Below are 25,743 nucleotides of genomic sequence, written 5' to 3' on the forward strand. Positions count from 1 at the left end.
TTTCACTGTGCTGTATTACACTGTGCTGTGTGCTTTCACTGTGCTGTATTACACTGTGCTGTGTGCGTTCACTGTGCTGTATTACACTGTGCTGTGCTTTCACTGTGCTGTATTACACTGTGCTGTGTGCGTTCACTGTGCTGTATTACACTGTGCTGTGTGCGTTCACTGTGCTGTATTACACTGTGCTGTGTGCGTTCACTGTGCTGTATTACACTGTGCTGTGTGCTTTCACTGTGCTGTATTACACTGTGCTGTATTACACTGTGCTGTGTGCGTTCACTGTGCTGTATTACACTGTGCTGTGTGCTTTCACTGTGCTGTATTACACTGTGCTGTGTGCTTTCACTGTGCTGTATTACACTGTGCCGTATTACACTGTGCTGTGTGCTTTCACTGTGCCGTATTACACTGTGCTGTGTGCTTTCACTGTGCTGTATTACACTGTGCCGTATTACACTGTGCTGTGTGCTTTCACTGTGCCGTATTACACTGTGCTGTGTGAGTTCACTGTGCCGTATTAAGAACATAAGAACATAAGAAAGTTTACAAACGAGAGGAGGCCATTCGGCCCATCTTGCTCGTTTGGTTGTTAGTAGCTTATTGATCCCAAAATCTCATCAAGCAGCTTCTTGAAGGATCCCAGGGTGTCAGCTTCAACAACATTACTGGGGAGTTGATTCCAGACCCTCACAATTCTCTGTGTAAAAAAGTGTCTCCTATTTTCTGTTCTGAATGCCCCTTTTTCTAAACTCCATTTGTGACCCCTGGTCCTTGTTTCTTTTTTCAGGCTGAAAAAGTCCCTTGCGTCGACACTGTCAATACCTTTTAGAATTTTGAATGCTTGAATTAGGTCGCCACGTAGTCTTCTTTGTTCAAGACTGAACAGATTCAATTCTTTTAGCCTGTCTGCATATGACATGCCTTTTAAGCCCGGAATAATTCTGGTCGCTCTTCTTTGCACTCTTTCTAGAGCAGCAATATCTTTTTTATAGCGAGGTGACCAGAACTGCACACAATATTCAAGATGAGGTCTTACAAGTGCATTGTACAGTTTTAACATTACTTCCCTTGATTTAAATTCAACACTTTTCACAATGTATCCGAGCATCTTGTTAGCCTTTTTTATAGCTTCCCCACATTGCCTAGATGAAGACATTTCTGAGTCAACAAAAACTCCTAGGTCTTTTTCATAGATTCCTTCTCCAATTTCAATATCTCCCATATGATATTTATAATGTACATTTTTATTTCCTGCGTGCAGTACCTTACACTTTTCTCTATTAAATGTCATTTGCCATGTGTCTGCCCAGTTCTGAATCTTGTCTAGATCATTTTGAATGACCTTTGCTGCTGCAACAGTGTTTGCCACTCCTCCTACTTTTGTGTCGTCTGCAAATTTAACAAGTTTGCTTACTATACCAGAATCTAAATCATTAATGTAGATTAGGAATAGCAGAGGACCTAATACTGATCCCTGTGGTACACCGCTGGTTACCACACTCCATTCTGAGGTTTTTCCTCTAATCAGTACTTTCTGTTTTCTACATGTTAACCACTCCCTAATCCATGTACATGTGTTTCCTTGAATCCCAACTGCGTTCAGTTTGAGAATTAATCTTTTGTGCGGGACTTTGTCAAAAGCTTTCTGGAAATCTAAATAAACCATGTCATATGCTTTGCAATTATCCATTATCGATGTTGCATCCTCAAAAAAATCAAGCAAGTTAGTTAGGCACGATCTCCCTTTCCTAAAACCATGTTGACTGTCTCCCAGTACCCTGTTACCATATAGGTAATTTTCCATTTTGGCTCTTATTATAGTTTCCATAAGTTTGCATATAATAGAAGTCAGGCTTACTGGTCTGTAGTTACCTGGTTCAGTTTTGTTTCCCTTTTTGTGGATCGGTATTACGTTTGCAATTTTCCAGTCTGTCGGTACCACCCCTGTGTCAAGAGACTGCTGCATGATCTTGGTTAGCGGTTTGTAAATTACTTCTTTCATTTCTTTGAGTACTACTGGGAGGATCTCATCCGGCCCAGGGGATTTGTTTATTTTAAGAGCTCCTAGTCCCTTTAACACTTCTGCCTCAGTTATGCTAAAGTTATTTAAAACTGGATAGGAACTGGATGACATGTGGGGCATGTTGTCAGTATCTTCCTTTGTAAAAACTTGTGAAAAGTAATCATTTAACATATTTGCTATTTTTTTTTCTTCCTCTATGATTTTGCCATTTGTATCTCTTAAACATTTAATCTCCTCTTTGAATGTTCACTGTGCTGTGTGCGTTCACTGTGCCGTATTACACTGTGCTGTGTGCGTTCACTGTGCCGTGTTACACTGTGCTGTGTGCGTTCACTGTGCCGTGTTACACTGTGCTGTGTGCGTTCACTGTGCTGTGTGTTACACTGTGCTGTGTGCTTTCACTGTGCCGTGTTACACTGTGCTGTGTGCGTTCACTGTGCCTGTGTGTTACACTGTGCTGTGTGCGTTCACTGTGCTGCGTGTTACACTGTGCTGTGTGCGTTCACTGTGCCGTGTTACACTGTGCTGTGTGCGTTCACTGTGCCGTGTTACACTGTGCTGTGTGCTTTCACTGTGCCGTGTTACACTGTGCTGTGTGCTTTCACTGTGCTGTGTTACACTGTGCTGTGCTTTCACTGTGCCGTATTACACTGTGCTGTGTGCTTTCACTGTGCCGTGTTACACTGTGCTGTGTGCTTTCACTGTGCTGTGTTACACTGTGCTGTGTGCTTTCACTGTGCTGTATTACACTGTGCTGTGTGCTTTCACTGTGCCGTATTACACTGTGCTGTGTGCTTTCACTGTGCTGTATTACACTGTGCTGTGTGCTTTCACTGTGCCGTATTACACTGTGCTGTGTGCTTTCACTGTGCCGTGTTACACTGTGCTGTGTGCTTTCACTGTGCCGTATTACACTGTGCTGTGTGCTTTCACTGTGCCGTGTTACACTGTGCTGTGTGCTTTCACTGTGCCGTGTTACACTGTGCTGTGTGCTTTCACTGTGCCGTATTACACTGTGCTGTGTGCTTTCACTGTGCTGTATTACACTGTGCTGTGTGCTTTCACTGTGCTGTGTTACACTGTGCTGTGTGCTTTCACTGTGCTGTTCATTTCACTGTGCTGTATTACACTGTGCTGTGTGCTTTCACTGTGCTGTATTACACTGTGCTGTGTGCTTTCACTGTGCTGTATTACACTGTGCTGTGCTTTCACTGTGCTGTATTACACTGCTGTGCTTCACTGTGCTGTGCTTTCACTGTGCTACACTGATTTGTGCTTTCTCTGTGCTGTATTACACTGTGCTGTGTGCGTTCACTGACGGCACACTGTGCCACGACACTGCGGACGCTAAGTGACACGCATAATGTGACACGACACGCGCAAAGTGACACGACACACTGCAAGTGAACTGCTGTATTACACTGTGCTGTGTTTCACTGTGCTGTGCTTTCACTGTGCTGTGCTTCACTGTGCTGTATTACACTGTGCTGTGTGCTTTCACTGTGCTGTATTACACTGTGCTGTGTGCGTTCACTGTGCTGTATTACACTGTGCTGTGTGCTTTCACTGTGCTGTATTACACTGTGCCATGCTTTCACTGTGCTGTATTACACTGTGCTGTGTGCTTTCACTGTGCTGTATTACACTGTGCTGTGCTTTCACTGTGCTGTATTACACTGTGCTGTATTTCACTGTGCTGTGCTTTCACTGTGCTGTATTACACTGTGCTGTGTGCTTTCACTGTGCTGTATTACACTGTGCTGTGTGCTTTCACTGTGCTGTATTACACTGTGCTGTGTGTGTTCACTGTGCTTTCACTGTGCTGTATTACACTGTGCTGTGTGCTTTCACTGTGCTGTTTCACTGTGCTGTGTGCTTTCACTGTGCTGTGCTTTCACTGTGCTGTATTTCACTGTGCTGTATTACACTGTGCTGTGTGCTGTATTTCACTGTGCTGTGTGCGTTCACTGTGCCGTATTACACTGTGCTGTGTGCGTATTCACTGTGTGTTACACTGTGCTGTGCTTTCACTGTGCTGTATTACACTGTGCTGTGTGCTTTCACTGTGCTGTATTACACTGTGCTGTGTGCTTTCACTGTGCCGTATTACACTGTGCTGTGTGCGTTCACTGTGCCGTATTACACTGTGCTGTGTGCTTTCACTGTGCTGTATTACACTGTGCTGTGTGCTTTCACTGTGCTTGATGTAACTTAAAAAAATGATGGTGAGTAAGTAGTTTCAAGAAAATGCACAGAGTCCTTTTCTTCAATCAGTTGTTGGGTTTATTGAAATATGCAGGGAGTCTGGTCCCAGGTACAGGAGTCCACCCACGGCCTCCACATAAACAGAATACTCATCATTACAATGTTTGCATGACATTAAATACCCTTCTGTATAGATGGTTCACCTCCTCTTTCTCTGACACTTAACCAATAGCAAAGATACTACACATTATTCTGTTACCATATATTTAATTGTGTGTGTAGTCTTGTGTGATGACCTCTGAACTCGGTGCTTTCTTCAGACCCCTGGTGCCCCAAAAGGTCCATACATCTAGTTTTTGTCATCTTCCTTGTTCATATCTCTCCGTTTTGCTTGAGACCCTTTGAGTCCAGTGGCGTTATCTCTTATTCTTCCTGAGAACCTTTGGGTCCAACGACAGTCCCTGGGAGCCTTTTAGCTCCTTTATGCTTTGCATTCCAAAAGTCTTAGAGCCCGGCCCCTTCTGGTCCACAGCGCTTTGATAGCTTGTAGACGCAAGGGCTCTCTCAGTTGTTAGCAGTACATGCAATTTGAACCAAACAGTCTGCTATCTGCAATATTAGTCTCCTTTCAGAAAAGAACACCAGTATAGCTCTGCCAGTCCACATGCATAGCAAACTGCTAATCAATTCTCGATCCATTTTCCAAGAGTGCTGTATTACACTGCGCTGTATTACACGTGCCCATACTTTTACTCTGCTGTATTCATCTGATGTGGTGACTGAGTGTGGATTCCCTTCATTCCTGTGCTGTGATCTCATTGCCCTCCTTGTGGTGACTCTTGCTGTGCTCTTCCCCTCTTCAGAGCTGCCAACCCCCCTGAAGAAGCGGAGGCTTTGCCCCTTGGACACGGCTCTGTCAGACAGCTCCACACCCAGCGCCTCCCCCTATGCCACGCCCACGCACACGGACAGCGTGGACCCCACCCTGTTCACCACGCCGCCGCGCGCCAAGCCCGAGGACGAGACGGGCCGCAACGACTACAAGCCAGTGTACTCCCCTGTCACCCCGTCCACGCCCTGCCAGCACTCTGCCAGCACCAGCTTCCAGGTGAGATCCATTCAACGCTATCACAGTCTCAGGGATACTGCTGCTTGCATCAAACTTATTTCTTGCTAATTTTTAAAAACAAACGTTTCAAACTGTTCACTGGAATAAAAGCTTATGACAAGAAAAGATTGTGCTGTAAGAAATGCCTGTAATTTGAGTTCAGAGTGCATTAAATGTGTCTCATTTCATTACTGCATGCACTATTGATGATCCTCAGAACAAGTTTTTGTATTAAAAAAAAAATGACTTGCTGTGCTGAGACATTCAAACATTAAGACTTCAGTGAGAATATATGTGTGAGAAAGGAACTGAACTGATGGCTCTGTCTGTCTGGCTGTCTCTGCAGAATGTTTCGTCCCCGGACAGCTCCCCTGAAGTGAAACGGAGAATGAGCCTGCAAGAGGTGAGGGGGTAGGGGATGAGGGGGTGAAGTGGGTGAGGGTGATGTCAGCAATGTGATTGTGTGTGTGTGTGTGTGTGTTTTATGCAGGGACCGGAGAGACCGCCCTCACTGCTGTGTCTGCCCCCTGTCCGGAGCTCCAGCCTGCCAGAGTCAGCTCTACTGGAGATAAAGTCAAGCGGCACTCTGAGCCCCCGCCCCGGCAGGACTGAATGCAGCCGGCCAGGCGGTGTGGCCCCAGAAACAGACTATGGTGGGGGAGCAGGAACAGGAGGAGAGGGGACAGTGGAGCTCTTAGCAGTGTCAGAGAGCAGCGAACCTCCTCACATAGACTCTCCACCCCCTGTCCCTGCCCCGGCCTCAGAGCGCTCTGACCCAGTGGCCCAGGGAGATGCGCTATTCGCTGCCAGAGGGGGGCCCGTCTGGATGAAGAGTCCTGAGAGGGGCAGCCTTACCTTCTCCCCTGTCAACTCCAACCTGCGGGACCTGACCCCCTCGCACACCCTGGAGCTGGGGGGTGGCTTCCGAGTGAGCGAGCTCGCTGGCGCCCCCTACAGTGAGGGAGCCCTGTACTACCCCTGCACGGAGGAGGGGGCCTACACGCGAGCCCTGGGGGGAGAGGGGCTGGCCGATGGGGGCGGCACCCTACACAACCCCCCCCAGAAGAAGAAGGTGAGCCACTCTTAGCTCCTGCTGCCAGGGGAAAGCTTTCCGCTCCGAAGCAAGACACGCAGGGGGTGTTTCCGAGCTTTATCTATCTGGTCTGACATCAAATCCAACACTGCAGTGTCTACACCCTCCTGTGTGTCTGAAGTTCCTAACAGAAAAGAGAAAGGGCACTGGGATTATATAGTACAACGATGGAAACAAGACTCCTGTTGCACAGCAGTTTCACCCATTCCAGGTTTGATTAGCCACATTCTATATAGGATCTGTCTCATTAAACTCATAGCAAACCAGTCTGCTGTGCAATGGGAGTCTTATTTCTGTGTCTTGTGTTTTGAATTAGGCTCTGAAAAGTTGGAGCTAACTAACTGGCTGTCTGATTTTTAGTTATTCAGAATGTTAATGCATTAAAAAGAAAGACAAAATCAGATTTAGGATACCTTTCTAGGTGCTTGTTAGATCAGAGACAGCAGAACTGTACAAATCCAGAGTCCTAGAAAGGGTTACAGGATGTTCTGCCTTCCTCATGCATGTTTTCCGTACTTCAGATCTCCATGCGTGGAGACCCTTATTTTTGCACAGTGTGTGTGTGTGCTTTTCCCATGGCTGATACAGCGGCACTACACACACACACACGCAAAGGGTACCGACAATCGTAGTGTGTGTGTGTGTGTGCTTTTCCCATGGCTGTACTGTCGCAGTGTGTGTGTGTGTGCTTTTCCCATGGCTGTACTGTCGCAGTGTGTGTGTGTGTGCTTTTCCCATGGTGCTTTTCCCATGGCTGTACTGTCACAGTGTGTGTGTGTGTGCTTTTCCCATGGCTGTACTGTCGCAGTGTGTGTGTGTGTGCTTTTCCCATGGCTGTACTGTCGCAGTGTGTGTGTGTGTGCTTTTCCCATGGCTGTACTGTCGCAGTGTGTGTGTGTGTGCTTTTCCCATGGCTGTACTGTCGCAGTGTGTGTGTGTGTGCTTTTCCCATGGCTGTACTGTCGCAGTGTGTGTGTGTGTGCTTTTCCCATGGCTGTACTGTCGCAGTGTGTGTGTGTGTGCTTTTCCCATGGCTGTACTGTCGCAGTGTGTGTGTGTGTGCTTTTCCCATGGCTGTACTGTCACAGTGTGTGTGTGTGTGCTTTTCCCATGGCTGTACTGTCGCAGTGTGTGTGTGCTTTTCCCATGGTTGTAGTAGTAGTAGTCTGGTTCACTGCAGTCAGTCTGAAGCCCTCTCTCCCTATCACTCTCTCCCCCAGGTCTCTCTGCTGGAGTATCGCAAGCGGCAGCGGGAGGCGCGCAGGAGCGGCTCCAAGCAAGAGAGCTTCTCCCCGATGTCCATGTCTCCGCGATCCACAGCGCCTCCTCTGGCTGGATTCTGCAGCAACAGCAACGTGGTGGAAGTCTGTGTCGCTGCAGAGATGCAAACAGAGGCCCCGCCTCCTGCCACCCCCCCAGCCCCTGAGACCCAGAACCCCCCTGACAGCAAGGAGCCCCCCCAGGAGGAGACGGAGGGGAGAGAGGGACAGTGGTATGTCAGCTGACAAGATTTCTGAACTCACTGAGACTGACAGAGTGCTATTGCACAGCCGTTCCCACCCGTTCCAAGTTTTAGTACGAGCTTGATTAGCCAGTGTGTGTGGGTAACACGCTCAGGAGTGTCTTATTAAACAGAGTAGAACAGGGAATGGAGCGAACTGCTACGCAATGGGAGTATTATTATCATCCCTGCAAACGCCCGAGATACACACAGGAGGAGAGAGCACACGTACACACACACACTTACTACACCCTGACATAGCAACAATCTGAGCGCACAGTTCTGGTTCCTTGTTGTCTGATCTGGTTGTTGTACAGTGTGGGGCGACCATTCTTAACCTGCTGTTCTCAGCACTAAATACACATTGCAGAGGGGGTGTGAGGAGGCAGGGTAGAGACAGGTGGTCTGAGTCTCCTCTTGTGGCTTTCAGGACATCCTCTACATGGGTGGAGCAGGCGAGGGAGAGGAGCTACCAGCGAGCACTGCTGCTGAGCGACCACCGGAAAGACAAGGATGGAGGTGAGTGAACTGGAGCAGGGACCCAGCCAGCTCTTACAGGGAACTCGCTTTCATCTTTAAACTGGAAAGTAAAACTGCATTCTCCATAAACAAACAAACAAAGAGCTGGCACCTGTGTCTGTATGCCACTGGCCCCTGTGTTTATATGGCGCTGGCCCCTGTGTTTATATGGCGCTGGCCCCTGTGTTTATATGGTGCTGGCCATTGTGTTGCAGAGCCAGCTCTGCTGTCTCCCCTCCTCATCCTCCTCTTCCACCTCTTCCACCTCTAACGCTCCCCGGCTCTTTTTTGGTTTCAGGGGCCGAGTCGCCTCCTCCCAGCCCTCCCTCCTCTCCATGGCCTCAGTTTCATGTGCAGACTCCACCTTCATCTCATTCTAAACCTGTCCCGCGCCTGCAAATCAAGATGCCAGCGCTGTGCCCCAGTGAGGCCTCGGCAGGTCAGTCTCTCCCTCCCTTATTCCCCCGATCAACCTCACTCTCTCCCTCCCTCACTCCCCTGATCAAACTTCCACCCTCACTCCTCCAATCAAACTCACTCACTCACTCCTTCACTCTCCCGATTAACCTCCCCCAATCAACCTCATTCACTCACTCCCTCCCCCAATCAACCTCCCTTACCCTGCAGTAAGGTATGTCTGCTTGAAAGAGATATCAGAATATTCATTGTTTAAATAACTATTCAGAAGCTCCCAACAGTGCCAGTAAGATTGATAGACTATTTGAATGCTGCGCATCAGTTTATTTTGAACAGACTAACAGTCTCACTTAGTTACACACACACATGCTATTTCATCACCAGCCTCGCACTCACACCCTCTTTGTGCTCAGTCACTGTCTGTCTGGGGATGTTCTTTCTCCCAGGAGAGGTGGGGTGTGATATGCTGGTATCTGTGGCTCAGTGCCCTTTGTGTTGGTTTTCATCGCTGTCTCTTATGGATCCCTGATCACTCAGTGTTTTTCTTGTCTTGTTTGCAGACGGTCCCGAGTGGGAGGGCCCTGACCCAGCGGGGGCGCTAGTGAAGGAGTGTGCGTCTCCCAGCAGCACACAGAGATCCTGCAAGAGCCCTCCAACGCACTGCAAGGTACGCAGCACCCCTACACTGCACTGCGCCACCGCACTCCTACACCCCTACACTGCACCACCGCACTCCTACACCCCTACACTGCACCACCGCACCCCTACACCGCACCACCGCGCTCCTACACCCCTGCACTGCACCACCGCGCTCCTACACCCCTGCACCACCGCACTGCAACACCTGCACCACCGCACTCCTACACTCCTGCACTGCACCACCGCACTCCTACACCGCACTCCTACACGCCTGCACTGCACCACCGCACTCCTACACTGCACTGCACCGCACTCCTACACCCCTGCACTGCACCACCGCACTCCTACACACTGCACGGCACTCCTACACTGCACCACCGCACTCCTACACTCCTGCACTGCACCACCGCACACTCCTCCTGCACCACTGCACCACCGCACTCCCTGCACTGCACCACCGCACTCCTACACCCCTACACTGCACCACCGCACTCCTACACCCCTGCACTGCACCACCGCGCTCCTACACCCCTGCACTGCACCACCGCACTCCTACACCCCTGCACTGCACCACCGCACTCCTACACACCGCACTCCTACACTACACCTGCACTGCACCACCGCACTCCTACACCGCACTGCACCACCGCACTCCTACACGCCTGCACTGCACCACCGCACTCCTACACCTGCACTGCACCACGCACTCCTACACCCCTGCACTGTACCACCGCACTCCTACACCCCTACACTGCACCACCGCACTCCTACACACCTGCACCACCACCGCACTCCTACACCCCTGCACTGCACCACCGCACTCCTACACCCCTGCACTGCACCACCGCACTCCTACACGCCTGCACTGCACCACCGCACTCCTACACCCCTGCACTGCACCACCGCACTCCTACACCCCTCCACTGCACTCCTACACCCCTACACTGCACCACCGCACTCCTACACCCCTACACTGCACCACCGCACTCCTACACCCCTACACTGCACCACCGCACTCCTACACCCCTACACTGCACCACCGCACTCCTACACCCCTGCACTGCACCACCGCACTCCTACACCCCTGCACTGCACCACCGCACTCCTACACCGCACCACCACGCTCCTACACCGCACTGCTACTGCCACCACCGCACCACTACACCCCTACACTGCACTGCACCACCGCGCTCCTACACCCCTGCACTGCACCACCGCACTCCTACACCCCTGCACTGCACCACCGCACTCCTACACCCCTGCACTGCACCACCGCACTCCTACACCCCTGCACTGCACCACCGCACTCCTACACCCCTGCACTGCACCACCGCACTCCTACACCCCTGCACTGCACCACCGCACTCCTACACGCCTGCACTGCACCACCGCACTCCTACACCCCTGCACTGCACCACCGCACTCCTACACCCCTGCACTGCACCACCGCACTCCTACACCCCTGCACTGCACCACCGCACTCCTACACCCCTGCACTGCACCACCGCACTCCTACACACCTCCTACCACCGCACTCCTACACGCCTGCACTGCACCACCGCGCTCCTACACCCCTGCACTGCACCACCGCACTCCTACACCCCTGCACTGCACCACCGCACTCCTACACCCCTGCACTGCACCACCGCACTCCTACACCCCTACACTGCACCACCGCACTCCTACACCCCTGCACTGCACCACCGCACTCCTACACCCCTACACTGCACCACCGCACTCCTACACACCTGCACTGCACCACCGCACTCCTACACACCTGCACTGCACCACCGCACTCCTACACACCTGCACTGCACCACCGCACTCCTACACACCTGCACTGCACCACCGCCCTCCTACACCCCTGCACTGCACCACCGCACTCCTACACACCTGCACTGCACCACCGCACTCCTACACACCTGCACTGCACCGCACGACCGATCCGGGTTGGTACGTGACGTCGTGGCGTTGGTAGGCCCGAGTATGTGCAGGACGGTGACGAAGGTAGGGGGACAGAGGGATGTGGGGACGGTGCCATAGGTGGTCGCAAGATGCGTGACGGGGACGTGACGTGGTGAGCGCTATGCGAGGATGTGAACGATGTGAGGGACGTCAGTGCGCGAGGATCCTGGACGGTGCCACGTGTTGGCGCGAAGTCGGCGTTCGGGACACTGACGTGGGTGGACGCTAAGGAGGTGGGTGGTGTCGCAGCCGTGGGTGCGAGGATGTTGGGATGGGTTGACTGTTGGGTGCGTGAGGGATGTCGTTGTGCGTTGAGCGTGTGGGTGACGTGACGTGGACGTTGAGTGACGTGTGGGATGTTCCTACGTGCGGCGTCGAGGATGTGACGCTTGACGTGCAACGTGGTGGCGTAGGATGTGGTTGCGTTGTGTCCGTCATGGATGTCGCTGCGTGTGGCGTGTCAACTACACCGCGCCGCACTCCTACACCCCTGCACTGCACCGCTGCACTCCTACACCGCACCACCACGCTCCTACACGCCTGCACTGCACCACCGCACTCCTACACCCCTGCACTGCACCACCGCACTCCTACACCCTACTGCACTGCGCTCACCCACCACTGCACTGCACCACCGCCTCCTACATCCCTGCACTGCACCACCGCACTCCTACACCCCTGCACTGCACCACCGCACCACCGCACTCCTACACCCTGCTGCACTGCACCACCGCACTCCTACACCCCTGCACTGCGCTGCGCACTCCTACACACTGCACTGCACCCCTGCACTGCACTGCACCACGGCGCTCCTACACCCCTACACTGCACCGCTGCACTCCTACATCCCTACACTGCACCACCGCACTCCTACACCCCTACACCGCACTCCTACACCCCTGCACTGCAACGCGCACGCTGCTACACCGCTACACTGCGCCTCCTACACCCATGCACTGCACCACGGCGCTCCTACACCCCTACACTGCACCACCGCGCTCCTACACCCCTACACTGCACCACCGCGCTCCTACACCCCTACACTGCACCACCGCACTCCTACACCCCTACACTGCACCACCGCACTCCTACACCCCTACACTGCACCACCGCGCTCCTACACCCCTACACTGCACCGCAGCACTCCTACACCCCTGCACTGCACCACTGCACTCCTACACTGCACTACGCCGCACACTACACCACCTACACTGCACTGCACCACCGCACCCCTATACTGCATCCACCGCTACTCGTACGCCTCCTGCACTGCACCTACACTGCACTGCACCACCGCACTCCTACACCCCTGCACTGCGCTGCCGCACTCCTACACCCCTGCACTGCGCTGCGACACCGCACTCCTACACCCCTACTGCACTGCACCACTGCGCTCCTACACCCTTTCACTGTGCCGCTGCGCTCCTGCGCCCCTACACTGCACTGCGCCACCGCACTCCTACACCCCTACACCGCACCGCCGCACTCCTACACCCCTGCACTGCACCACCGCACTCCTACACCCCTGCCACTGCACTGCCCCTACACTGCACTGCGCCACCGCACTCCTGCGCCCCTACACTGCACCGCCGCACTCCTACACCCCTACACTGCACTGCACCACTGCACTCCTACACCCCTGCACTACGCCGCCACACTCCTACACCCCTGCACTGCACTGCACCTACACTGCACCGCCGCACTCCTACACCCCTGCACTGCACTGCACCTACACTGCACTGCAGCACTGCGCTTCTACACCCCTGCGCTGCGCACCACCGCACTCCTACACCCCTGCACTGCACTGCACCGCCTACACTGCACCGCCACACTCCTGCACCACCGCACCCTACACCTGCACTGCACCGCACTCCTACACCCCTACACTGCACCACCGCACTCCTACACCCCTACACTGCACCACCGCACTCCTACACCCCTGCACTGCACTGCACCCACACCGCACTCCTACACCCCTACACTGCACCACCGCACTCCTACACCCCTGCACTGCACTGCACCTACACTGCACCGCTGCACTCCTGCACCCCTGCACTGCACCACCGCACTCCTACACCCCTGCACTGCACTGCACCTACACTGCACTGCACTCCTGCACCCCTACACTGCACCACCGCACTCCTACACCCCATACACTGCGCCACCGCACTCCTACACCCCTACTCTGCACCACCGCACTCCTACACCCCTGCACTGCCACCGCACTCCTACACTGCACTGCACTCCTGCACCCCTCACTACACCACTGCACTCCTGCACTGCACTGCACCACCGCACTCCTACACCCCTGCACTGCACTCCTGCACCCCTGCACTGCACCACCGCATTCCAAGCCCCTGCGCTGCACCACCGCACTCCTACACTGCACCCCAGTATCTTGGCCATGCAAGTATCTCTTAGCTTTAGTATTCATGGTCTTCCAAGTTACTTTGATGTTTGCTCCCCTTACTTAAACAAACACCCATTTGAAACCCTGCTTTTGTGTATGAGTGTTTGTGCGTGCTTGTGTCTGTCTGAATCACTGTGTGTTTGTCCTCAGGATACTCAGCAGTCTCCTCTCTGTCTGTCTCCCCACAGCCCTCCTCACCAGCCCAGTCTGCTCCTCACCAGCTGGCCGGGAAGGTGCCAGTGAAGCTGGATCCGCAGCCTGAGGGGTGCCCAGAGAGCGTCAGCAGCAGTAGCCAGCCCAAACCCCCTCCTCCCTCCCCATCCTCCTCCCAGCCCCCGTGCAAAGCCAGCCAGCACTGGGAGCAGAAAGCCACCCTGCTCACCCCCTCCAAACTGCACTGTTCACCTGGGCCCGCCTCCTCCTGGGGGGTGCACTTGCCCCTCCTCCCCCCACAGTGAGTTACGACGAAACCCCCAAACCCCCTCAGCCCCCCTGCAGGCACCCTACCCTAGCCCCTCAATGCTGCTCTCCCCCCTGGGCTCCCCCTTCATGGGGCAGAGAGCCTTTCTCCAGCACGGCGCAGCCCCTGCACAGCAGCAGCAGGGCAGTCCTGCCCTGTACACCCAGTATAACCAGCAAGGAGTCCCCCCCCCCCTCCGCCGCCCCCTCCTGCCCCTGCAGCGCTGCATACTTTCCAGCACAGCCTACTCCTGCCTCAAGCAGCTTCCCCGGGTACAGCGGGCAGCTCAAGCAGATGAGCGCCTTTCCTTCTGGCCCCAACCAGCCTCTCCTGCAACAGGGGGCGCCACAGCCCTCTGCCCTGCTGCCTCCTGGCATCCACCACGTGCATCACACCCCCCACACACCGCACCCACACCTCCTGCAACCAGGGCCACCTGGGCACTACCTCCCAGCCCTGGGGCCTCGGCCACTTCCACTGCCACCCCCCCACCGTGGGGTGGGTGGACCTCCCCCTGGGGAGAGCCCACCCTCAACTGCACCCCCAGTGGCGCCGCAGCTCCTGCTCGCCGGGCCCTCGAGGCCGCGTGCAGGTGGGACACCCCCTGGGAGGGGAGGAGGAGCGAGTGGTGCCCCCCTCCCCCCCTCCCCCTCCCGGGGGAGCGACGGTGGGGAGGGGGGCCCCCCCACTGCTCCTCCAACAGCATGACTCTGACTACCACTGGGCCCCCATGGGGGAATCCCCCTCCCCCTCCCCCACAGGATTCAAACCCCCCTTCCATCACACACCACTACCAGACTGTGGGTAGCTTCCCCGCCCATGGGTCCACGCTGATCCACAACCCCCTGCTGCCCACACAAGGACCAAACCCCAGCCCTGCTGCGGGATACCAGACGCACCAGCAGGGGGTGCCCCCGCCTCCCCCTCCACCACCACAGCAGCAGCAGCTGGTCGCCGTGCCCCGCACTGCTGGCACCTTCCAGCCCAGCAGCTACCTGGGCTCTGGCTGGCATTGAGCAGCACAGGAGGAACACTCAGAAGAAGAATTTTAAATATCATGTAAAATAATCTGTAAATATTTTATATGTACCTGGGAAGGTACTTTTTAAAAGAAGAAAAAGACTTTGTATAAAAAACAAGAAGCAAGTGAACCCCAGAGCTCATTATTTCTCCTTCTCTCTTCCTTCCTCCTGCCCAGCAGGGTTTGTTGTTTTTGTGTACTCTGTCGCTCGTCTCTGTCTGTCTGTCTCTCTGTCCTGCAGTGTTAGAAACTCGGCACCACTCTGACATTCCAGTTCCTAGTTAGCTTTGGTTATCTTTTTTGTTCTTTCGGAGTGTTTCAGGTTTAATTGTTGCGTTTAGAGGCTTGTTTAGTGAATCTCTTTTTCTACTCCTGTATGTAATTAAATCTGTACACAGCGAACCTGACTGCAGCTGATCTTCATTCCCTCCCCTGCCCCAGAAATCTTGTGTGCGCAAGAGAGCGAGTGTGTGTGCGCGCGCAAGAGAGAGCGAGTGTGTCTGTGTGTGTGTGCTCGCGCGCAAGAGAGCGGGTGTGTGCGTGCGCGCAAGAGAGCGAGTGTGTCTGTCTGTGTGTGTGCGCGCAAGAGAGAGCGAGTGTGTGCGCGCGCGCAAGAGAGTGTGAGTGTGTCTGTCTGTCTGTGTGCGCGCGCGCAAGAGAGAGTGTGTCTGTCTGTGTGTGCGTGCGCGCAAGAGAGAGCGAGTGTCTGTGTGCGCGCGCAAGAGAGCGAGTGTGTGTGCGCGCGCAAGAGAGCGAGTGTGTGTGCGCGCGCAAGAGAGCGAGTGTGTGTGCGCGCGCAAGAGAGCGAGTGTGTCTGTCTGTGTGTGCGCGTGCGCAAGAGAGAGCGAGTGTCTGTCTGTGTGTGCGTGCGCGCAAGAGAGCGAGTGTGTGCGCGCGCGCAAGAGAGCGAGTGTGTGCGCGCGCGCAAGAGAGCGAGTGTGTGCGCGCGCGCAAGAGAGCGCGAGTGTGTGTGCGTGCGCACTATAGTCTGGGATTGAGTGGATACCTCACATCTCTAGGCGTGATGTTGCAGGTTATTTTTGGATTTTAATGGTTATTTGTAGAAATGTAATTTAATGTATAGATTATTTCTTACATCTTTCCACAGAAAATTGTGTAAATAATGCTTTTCTTTTTTTTTTTTTAATGCTTGTAAAGTTGCTTCCATGCATTCTTTTTTGGAATGTTGTAAATATAAAAGGTTCTCTGCAGAGCTGGATGTTCTCTGTGAAAGTAGTTGGATGGTCTTCACATTTGAATTTTTTTCTGGGTTTTGTTTTTTTGAGAGAGATACTGTCCCACGCAGTGCTGGTTGCTTATTTTCATGATTCATGATAATAAATCACAGTAATGTCAGTTTTATACCATGTTACGTGTGGGTCCATTCTGAATGGGGAGTATCCTGAGTGCAGTGTCCGGCCACTGAGAGATATGTAGCCAGGCAGACAGACTGCATTGGAGTACAGATTAGGATTAGAGGTGCAGGGCACTGTGATGAATGTTGCTTCAGGAAGCGACAGTGAGTAAATCCTTTTCACGCTTGTAAATTAATGCAAACACGTTCATGCTTTTGCCTTTTATTCCAGAACACCAGAAAGTACATTTTTGGAAATTCTACAAGACAGAGTTCTTCAGATTTGATTCAGTGTTGGACACAATAGCAGAGTGTAGCGGCACCCTCGCTTTCCTACGAGAGCAGAGTAGCGAAGTGTCGCTGCTCCCGTTATACTGACAGGCCAAGGGTTAACGTGGACAAATGCTTGAACAAAGATCTCTATAGAAAGGTAGGGTGGTTGCGGCGCACCAGGGGGCATCATAGCGTTCTGTTACTGTGGCACTGAAAAGGTGATTCTGACTTATAATTACAACTGAAAAAATATCTCCAAAGTATAGCCATGTTGCACTAGGTCTGAAACGGGCAGTTTTGTTTCAGCGTGTGTTACAGCGAACAAGCTCTTCATTTCCTATACCTTCCAGCCCCCCTGCTCTCCACTACACATAACTGCCTCCTTCCCAGCCCCTCCGCTCCACTACAACACACTGCCTCCTTCCCAGCCCCTCCGCTCCACTACACCACACTGCCTCCCTCCCAGCCCCTCCGCTCCACTACACCACACTGCCTCCCTCCCAGCCCCTCCGCTCCACTACACCACACTGCCTCCCTCCCAGCCCCTCCGCTCCACTACACCACACTGCCTCCCTCCCAGCCCCTCCGCTCCACTACACCACACTGCCTCCCTCCCAGCCCCTCCGCTCTCTCCACTACACCACACTGCCTCCCTCCCAGCCCCTCCGCAAACCACTACACCACACTGCCTCCCTCCCAGCCCCTCCGCTCTCTCCACTACACCACACTGCCTCCCTCCCAGCCCCTCCGCTCTCTCCACTACACCACACTGCCTCCCTCCCAGCCCCTCCGCTCTCTCCACTACACCACACTGCCTCCCTCCCAGCCCCTCCGCTCTCTCCACTACACCACACTGCCTCCCTCCCAGCCCCTCCACTCTCTCCACTACACCACACTGCCTCCCTCCCAGCCCCTCCGCTCTCACCACTACACCACACTGCCTCCCTCCCAGCCCCTCCGCTCCACTCTCCACTACACCACACTGCCTCCCTCCCAGCCCCTCCACTCTCTCCACTAGACCACACTGCCTCCCTCCCAGCCCCTCCGCTCTCTCCACTACACCACACTGCCTCCCTCCCAGCCCCTCCGCTCTCTCCACTACACCACACTGCCTCCCTCCCAGCCCCTCAGCTCTCTCCACTACACCACACTGCCTCCCTCCCAGCCCCTCAGCTCTCTCCACTACACCACACTGCCTCCCTCCCAGCCCCTCCGCTCTCTCCACTACACCACACTGCCTCCCTCCCAGCCCCTCCGCTCTCTCCACTACACCACACTGCCTCCCTCCCAGCCCCTCCGCTCTCTCCACTACACCACACTGCCTCCCTCCCAGCCCCTCCGCTCTCTCCACTACACCACACTGCCTCCCTCCCAGCCCCTCCGCTCTCTCCACTACACCACACTGCCTCCCTCCCAGCCCCTCAGCTCTCTCCACTACACCACACTGCCTCCCTCCCAGCCCCTCCGCTCTCTCCACTACACCACACTGCCTCCCTCCCAGCCCCTCAGCTCTCTCCACTACACCACACTGCCTCCCTCCCAGCCCCTCCGCTCTCTCCACTACACCACACTGCCTCCCTCCCAGCCCCTCCGCTCTCTCCACTACACCACACTGCCTCCCTCCCAGCCCCTCCGCTCTCTCCACTACACCACACTGCCTCCCTCCCAGCCCCTCCGCTCTAACCACTACACCACACTGCCTCCCTCCCAGCCCCTCCGCTCTCTCCACTACACCACACTGCCTCCCTCCCAGCCCCTCCGCTCTCTCCACTACACCACACTGCCTCCCTCCCAGCCCCTCCGCTCTCTCCACTACACCACACTGCCTCCCTCCCAGCCCCTCCGCTCTCTCCACTACACCACACTGCCTCCCTCCCAGCCCCTCCGCTCTCTCCACTACACCACACTGCCTCCCTCCCAGCCCCTCCGCTCTCTCCACTACACCACACTGCCTCCCTCCCAGCCCCTCCGCTCCACTACACCACACTGCCTCCCTCCCAGCCCCTCCGCTCTCACCACTACACCACACTGCCTCCCTCCCAGCCCCTCCGCTCTCTCCACTACACCACACTGCCTCCCTCCCAGCCCCTCAGCTCTCTCCACTACACCACACTGCCTCCCTCCCAGCCCCTCCGCTCTCCACTACACCACACTGCCTCCCTCCCAGCCCCTCCGCTCTCTCCACTACACCACACTGCCTCCCTCCCAGCCCCTCCGCTCTCTCCACTACACCACACTGCCTCCCTCCCAGCCCCTCCGCTCTCACTACACCACACTGCCTCCCTCCCAGCCCCTCCGCTCTCACCACTACACCACACTGCCTCCCTCCCAGCTCTTCCGCTCTCACTACACCACACTGCATCCCTCCCAGCCCCTCCGCTCTCTCCTTTACACCACACTGCCTCCCTCCCAGCCCCTCCTCAGCTCCACTACACCACACTGCCTCCCTCCCAGCCCCTCCGCTCTCTCCACTAGAGCCACACTGCCTCCCTCCCAGCCCCTCCGCTCTCTCCACTACACCACACTGCCTCCCTCCCAGCCCCTCCGCTCTCTCCACTACACCACACTGCCTCCCTCCCAGCCCCTCCGCTCCCACCACTACACCACACTGCCTCCCTCCCAGCCCCTCCGCTCCACTACACCACACTGCCTCCCTCCCAGCCCCTCCGCTCTCTCCACTACACCACACTGCCTCCCTCCCAGCCCCTCAGCTCTCTCCACTACAACACACTGCCTCCCTCCCAGCCCCTCCGCTCTCACTACACCACACTGCCTCCCTCCCAGCCCCTCCGCTCTCTCCACTACACCACACTGCCCCCCTCCCAGCCCCTCTCCGCCTCGCTCCACTAGACCACACTGCCTCCCTCCCAGCCCCTCAGCTCTCTCACTACACCACACTGCCTCCCTCCCAGCCCCTCAGCTCTCTCCACTACACCACACTGCCTCCCTCCCAGCCCCTCCGCTCTCTCCACTACACCACACTGCCTCCCTCCCAGCCCCTCCTAGGTGACACACTGCCTCCATGTGCCGGTGAGTCTGGGAGCGCTCGCTCCACTACACCACCACTGGCCCTCACTCCCGGGGACCTCGCTCTCCACTACACCACACTGCCTCCCTCCCAGCCCCTCCGCTCCACTACACCACACTGCCTCCCTCCCAGCCCCTCCGCTCTCACTACACCACACCCCACACTGCCTCCCTCCCAGCCCCTCCGCTCTAACCACTACACCACGCTGCCTCCCTCCCAGCCCCTCAGCTCTCACCACTACACCACACTGCCTCCCTCCCAGCCCCTCCGCTCTCACTACAGCACACTGCCTGCCTCCCTCCCAGCCCCTCAGCTCTAAGCACTAGACCACCCTGCCTCCCTCCCAGCCCCTCCGCTCCACTGCACCACACTGCCTCCCTCCCAGCCCCTCAGCTCTCACCACTAGACCACACTGCCTCCCTCCCAGCCCCTCAGCTCTCACCACTAGACCACACTGCCTCCCTCCCAGCCCCTCAACTCTCACTACACCACACTGTCATATTATGGTAAGCAAAAAAGCTAGTTAATCCAGGTAATTGGACAGCATGTTACAATAATAATACTCTAACAAATGTAGCCACCTACCAGGACCCTGGTCTATGATGAGAGCCAGACATGCCTTCATTTAGCAGGCAGGAAACCAGACTAGAACCGTTTCAGAGACATGCATTGTGTAGAGTGTAAGATATGTTTTCTTAGTATTATTGTATGTTCTTCAGTTCTGTTCGTTGTGCATGTGTTTTCTTAGTGAGTATTATTGTATGTTCTTTAATACTGTTCTGTTCGTTATGCATGTTGTTTACCTGGCTAATCACTACAACTGAAGTATTGCCCTTTTGTGTAAGCAGGTCAGTTGTAGCAATCCGCTAGTTTCCTGGCTGTGCAAGAGCCAGCTTGGAGTGGAACGCAGCGGGGCTCAGGTGCGATACTGTACTGTGCAACCCGTTATGAGTCCAGTTGTCACACGACTCCCTGTTTCCTGGACTCCTCTTCCTCAGGCAGGTCTGGCTCCTTAGCGCACACTGAATTTCAGGAGTCTGTCCACAAGCTCCCTTTAAGAACAAAGCCCCAGCCTGTCAGCATTTGGTTTAAATTCAATTTATTAAATCTGTTAATGAAAACCAGAACAGAAAGAAGACTTGTCTCTGTGCCTGTCAGGAAGAACAGACGGCATGGCTGAGAGTGACAGCAGGAGAGTCTGCTGTGAGCTGTATCGTTCAGATTACTGTTGTTCATGACAATAATATTATTATTATTATTGCAAATAGTTTGATTGATCACACACATTCTAGTGAGCAGCACAGTTCATAGAGGGTGAGGGCAAAATAAACCCCCCACAACAGTGCATTAGACAAACAGGAGCACCTCAACACACACACATTACTGTCACAACACCAGAGATTTTATTTTTAAATATTTCACCCTCTAGTTTATTGCAAAAATAGGCAAATGGACAATTGTAATGAGGGAGTGTTGATGGGGCTTGAAAAGGGTGTGTGATAATCAGGAGCCACTCCCCCGCACACTAGAGGGCGCTATGCTGCCAGCAGACACGCTCCAGGAATGCAGTTTAACATCATAGTAAAACCTTGAGAGGAGGCATGAAAAAATAATTCCTATATACAATGCTCCAAAGACCAGAGCACCGTGAATCCCTGACAGCAGCTACAATGACCAGAGCACTGTGAATCCAATAGCAGATACAAAGACCAGGGCACCTTCCTCGTAATGTTACTGGGGGGGGGGCATAGATTGCAATGCATGTGTAACGGGGCAATGAGAAGAACACTGCCACAGATGCAGGCCTCTTGAAAACCCCCTCACCCTTCAGCTTCATATAACATACAAACTTGTACTTTTTCAATATTTTCTTTTGTTAACTAGAACAAGAAAGGAAAATAAAATACCATACAAAGGATTTTTTTGTGACAAAATAGCAGCTCTACACATACAAAATGTTATTTGTCATCATGCTCAGTTCAGTCATTGTAGAACCATACCTCCACTATAACAGGATTGCCAGAGCCAAGGGGGGGGGGGGGCACACACGGCACAGTCAGCAGGGCTTTGGAGTGGAATGGTCTATAAAGAGGGGGCCTCAGCTGCAGTACATCTCAGAACCACCAGAGGGCTTGCAAAGAGTTCTCACTGAGTGAATCTGCTTGTGCAAACACACACACCCAGGGACATGCAATCCGCTGAGGCAAGGCGCAGACGAGCAAAACCCAACCTCCCCAGCACTGCATCCACATGGCAGAGAGAGCAGCACACTGCCTCTGCCTCTCTCAGTGGCAGTGAGAGGGAAGCACAAGATATAAAGTTTTAACAGGAAGACACTCTGAGACTGGTCCTGCTCTGACTCGAGCTGAGAGGAGGGGCTGTGCGCGTGTGTGAGAGAGAGACAGGTCCTGCTCTTACTCAGGAGCTGAGTGGAGGGGCTGTGCGCGTGTGTGAGAGAGAGACCGGTCCTGCTCTGACTCAGGAGCTGAGTGGAGGGGCTGTGCGCGTGTGTGAGAGAGAGACCGGTCCTGCTCTGACTCAGGAGCTGAGTGGAGGGGCTGTGCGCGTGTGTGAGAGAGAGACCGGTCCTGCTCTGACTCAGGAGCTGAGTGGAGGGGCTGTGCGCGTGTGTGAGAGAGAGACCGGTCCTGCTCTGACTCAGGAGCTGAGTGGAGGGGCTGTGCGTGTGTGTGAGAGAGAGAGACCGGTCCTGCTCTGACTCAGGAGCTGAGTGGAGGGGCTGTGTGTGTGTGTGAGAGAGACCGGTCCTGCTCTGACTCAGGAGCTGAGTGGAGGGGCTGTGTGTGTGTGTGAGAGAGACCGGTCCTGCTCTGACTCAGGAGCTGAGTAGAGGGGCTGTGGGTGAGACAGCCGTGCCCTCCCCCCTCTCCCTTCTCCCTTTTTGTTCAAATGGGAAAGATAGAGTCATAAAATTGTGTGTATGCACTGCACCTGTAACAGCCCCATTCAAATGCAGGCAATATCAGGAACATGCAAACGCAGCTTGTGATTCCTGGTCCTGTGGAAACGCATGCTCACTGTGGTCCAGCCCCTCCACCTCCCTGCCTGCCAATCTTCACCATTTAATACATTAGCAGCTAAAATATTCATAGTTACAAAAAACTGCCAAAAACACTTGGAATTTTTTTTTCTTTGTTAACTAGGTTCAGAAATCAGACACTTTGCTGTTGTTGGTTTTTTTTTTTTTTTTTTTTTTTAGTGCACACACAACAACACAAGACACACAGAGACAGAGAGAAAACCAAGTCAGCCCGTTTAAAGTGTCCTAGAGGGGTGGGTGCGCCGCCCCGCCTCACATCTCCCTTCCCCTCCAGCTCGCCGGGCACAAAAAATGTTACACTGGAAAGTCTGCATCATTGAGCATGGCTGTCCTGCTCCCTCAGGATACGCTTACGTGGGGGGGTGGGGGCACAGGGTGTGTCTCTTAGAAACAGGGCTGGTCCCTGCCCCAGGGGGGGCTGCTGCTAGGAGCTGAGCCAGGGGTGTGTGAGGCACTCCCCTGCTGACGCCCTCTTCTCCGGCACCATCTCCAGCATGGGCTGCAGGAAGTCAGTGAAGTGGGCTGCCTGCTCAGCTGGCCAGCCATACTTCTCCAGCAGAACATCAAACAGGCTCCAGGGCTTCAGCTTGGTGATGTGCCGCAGCTCCCCTGCACAAGCACAGAGAGACTGCCGTTAGAGAGAGACACAGACAGATACACATACAAGAGAGACACAGACAAATGCAGACAGACACAGGCACGAGACAGACAGAGACGCACACAGATACATACACAAGAGAGACACACAGATACACAGACACTGACAGAAAGACACACACAGACATACAGAGAGAGAGCAGCCCAGAAAAGAGTCCCCTCAGCCAGCTGGTCCTGAAGCTCACCAAGCTGAGCAACACTGACATGAGTCAGCTTCAGGACAGCACTGCAAAAACAATTCCAATTAGTGTAACCAAATTATAAAACACCTAAAACACTCCTGTCTAGACCATTGGGACACAAACACTAAAACACAACAAACTGGAGTGCTACCGGACCCTAAGTAGAAATGACACCCTGGCAGAATACCTGCTAACTGTGAGAAACACAAAGCAGAGGCAGATCCTGACCAAACACCGGCTCAGTGACCACAGCCTGGCCATTGAAAAAATGGTGTTCAGAGTGGAGGGTGATCGAGGGGTATTCAGAGTGGTCTGTGATTGAGGGGTGTTCAGTGCTGTGTGATTGAGGGGTAGTGTGTTATTGAGGGGTGTTCAGAGTGGTGTGTGATTGACAGGTGTTCACAGTGGTGTGTGATTGAGGGGTAGTGTGTGATTGAGGGGTGTTCAGAGTGGTCTGTGATTGAGGGGTGTTCAGAGTGGTGTGTGATTGAGGGGTGTTCAGAGTGGTCTGTGATTGAGGGGTGTTCAGAGTGGTGTATGATTGAGGGGTAGTGTGATTGAGGGGTGTTCAGAGTGGTCTGTGATTGAGGGGTGTTCAGAGTGGTCTGTGATTGAGGGGTATTCAGAGTGGTGTGTGATTGAGGGGTGTTCAGAGTGGTGTGTGATTGAGGTGTGTTCAGAGTGGTCTGTGATTGAGGGGTGTTCAGAGTGGGTGTGATTGAGGGGTAGTGTGTGATTGAGGGGTGTTCAGAGTGGTCTGTGATTGAGGGGTGTTCAGAGTGGTCTGTGATTGAGGGGTGTTCAGAGTGGTCTGTGATTGAGGGGTGTTCAGAGTGGTGTGTGATTGAGGGGTGTTCAGAGTGGTGTGTGATTGAGGGGTGTTCAGAGTGGTGTGTGATTGAGGGGTGTTCAGAGTGGTGTGTGATTGAGGGGTGTTCAGAGTGGTCTGTGATTGAGGGGTGTTCAGAGTGGTGTGTGATTGAGGGGTGTTCAGAGTGGTGTGTGATTGAGGGGTGTTCAGAGTGGTGTGTGATTGAGGGGTGTTCAGAGTGGTGTGTGATTGAGGGGTGTTCAGAGTGGTGTGTGATTGAGGTGTGTTCAGAGTGGTGTGTGATTGAGGTGTGTTCAGAGTGGTGTGTGATTGAGGGGTGTTCAGAGTGGTCTGTGATTGAGGGGTGTTCAGAGTGGTGTGTGATTGAGGGGTGTTCAGAGTGGTGTGTGATTGAGGGGTGTTCAGAGTGGTGTGTGATTGAGGGGTGTTCAGAGTGGTCTGTGATTGAGGGGTGTTCAGAGTGGTGTGTGATTGAGGGGTGTTCAGAGTGGTGTGTGATTGAGGGGTGTTCAGAGTGGTGTGTGATTGAGGGGTGTTCAGAGTGGTCTGTGATTGAGGGGTATTCAGAGTGGTCTGTGATTGAGGGGTGTTCAGAGTGGTGTGTGATTGAGGGGTGTTCAGAGTGGTCTGTGATTGAGGGGTGTTCAGAGTGGTGTGTGACTGAGGGGTGTTCAGTGATGTGTGATTGAGGGGTGTTCAGAGTGGTCTGTAATTGAGGGGTATTCAGAGTGGTGTGTGATTGAGGGGTGTTCAGAGTGGTGTGTGATTGAGGGGTGTTCAGAGTGGTGTGTGATTGAGGGGTGTTCAGAGTGGTGTGTGATTGAGGGGTGTTCAGAGTGGTGTGTGATTGAGGGGTGTTCAGAGTGGTCTGTGATTGAGGGGTAGTGTGTGATTGAGGGGTGTTCAGAGTGGTGTGTGATTGAGGGGTGTTCAGAGTGGTGTGTGATTGAGGGGTGTTCAGAGTGGTGTGTGATTGAGGGGTGTTCAGAGTG

The 25,743-nt window shown here is 54.2% G+C and overlaps 2 protein-coding genes and 1 pseudogene across 2 annotated transcripts in view; 2 read left to right on the top strand and 1 right to left on the bottom strand.

The window, feature by feature from the left end:
• The window catches only part of LOC121319159 (inactive histone-lysine N-methyltransferase 2E-like), a 70,746-nt gene extending 56,405 nt beyond the window's left edge, over positions 1-14,341 (top strand). Inside the window, exons 20-27 of the mRNA XM_041256338.1 lie at positions 5,095-5,339; positions 5,686-5,742; positions 5,830-6,411; positions 7,653-7,924; positions 8,364-8,452; positions 8,751-8,891; positions 9,430-9,536; positions 14,072-14,341. Coding sequence (XP_041112272.1) covers positions 5,095-5,339; positions 5,686-5,742; positions 5,830-6,411; positions 7,653-7,924; positions 8,364-8,452; positions 8,751-8,891; positions 9,430-9,536; positions 14,072-14,341 — 1,763 coding nt within the window. The remainder of the gene's footprint in view (positions 1-5,094; positions 5,340-5,685; positions 5,743-5,829; positions 6,412-7,652; positions 7,925-8,363; positions 8,453-8,750; positions 8,892-9,429; positions 9,537-14,071) is intronic.
• A 17-nt stretch (positions 14,342-14,358) lies between these two features.
• LOC121319160 lies at positions 14,359-15,359 on the top strand (annotated as a pseudogene).
• A 5,742-nt stretch (positions 15,360-21,101) lies between these two features.
• The window catches only part of LOC121319161 (SRSF protein kinase 2-like), a 63,314-nt gene continuing 58,672 nt past the window's right edge, over positions 21,102-25,743 (bottom strand). The window contains exon 16 of the mRNA XM_041256340.1: positions 21,102-23,689. Coding sequence (XP_041112274.1) covers positions 23,505-23,689 — 185 coding nt within the window. The 3' untranslated portion in view covers positions 21,102-23,504. The remainder of the gene's footprint in view (positions 23,690-25,743) is intronic.

Source organism: Polyodon spathula, chromosome 8 (assembly GCF_017654505.1).
Source record: "Polyodon spathula isolate WHYD16114869_AA chromosome 8, ASM1765450v1, whole genome shotgun sequence".
Classification (NCBI taxonomy): Eukaryota; Metazoa; Chordata; class Actinopteri; order Acipenseriformes; family Polyodontidae; genus Polyodon; species Polyodon spathula.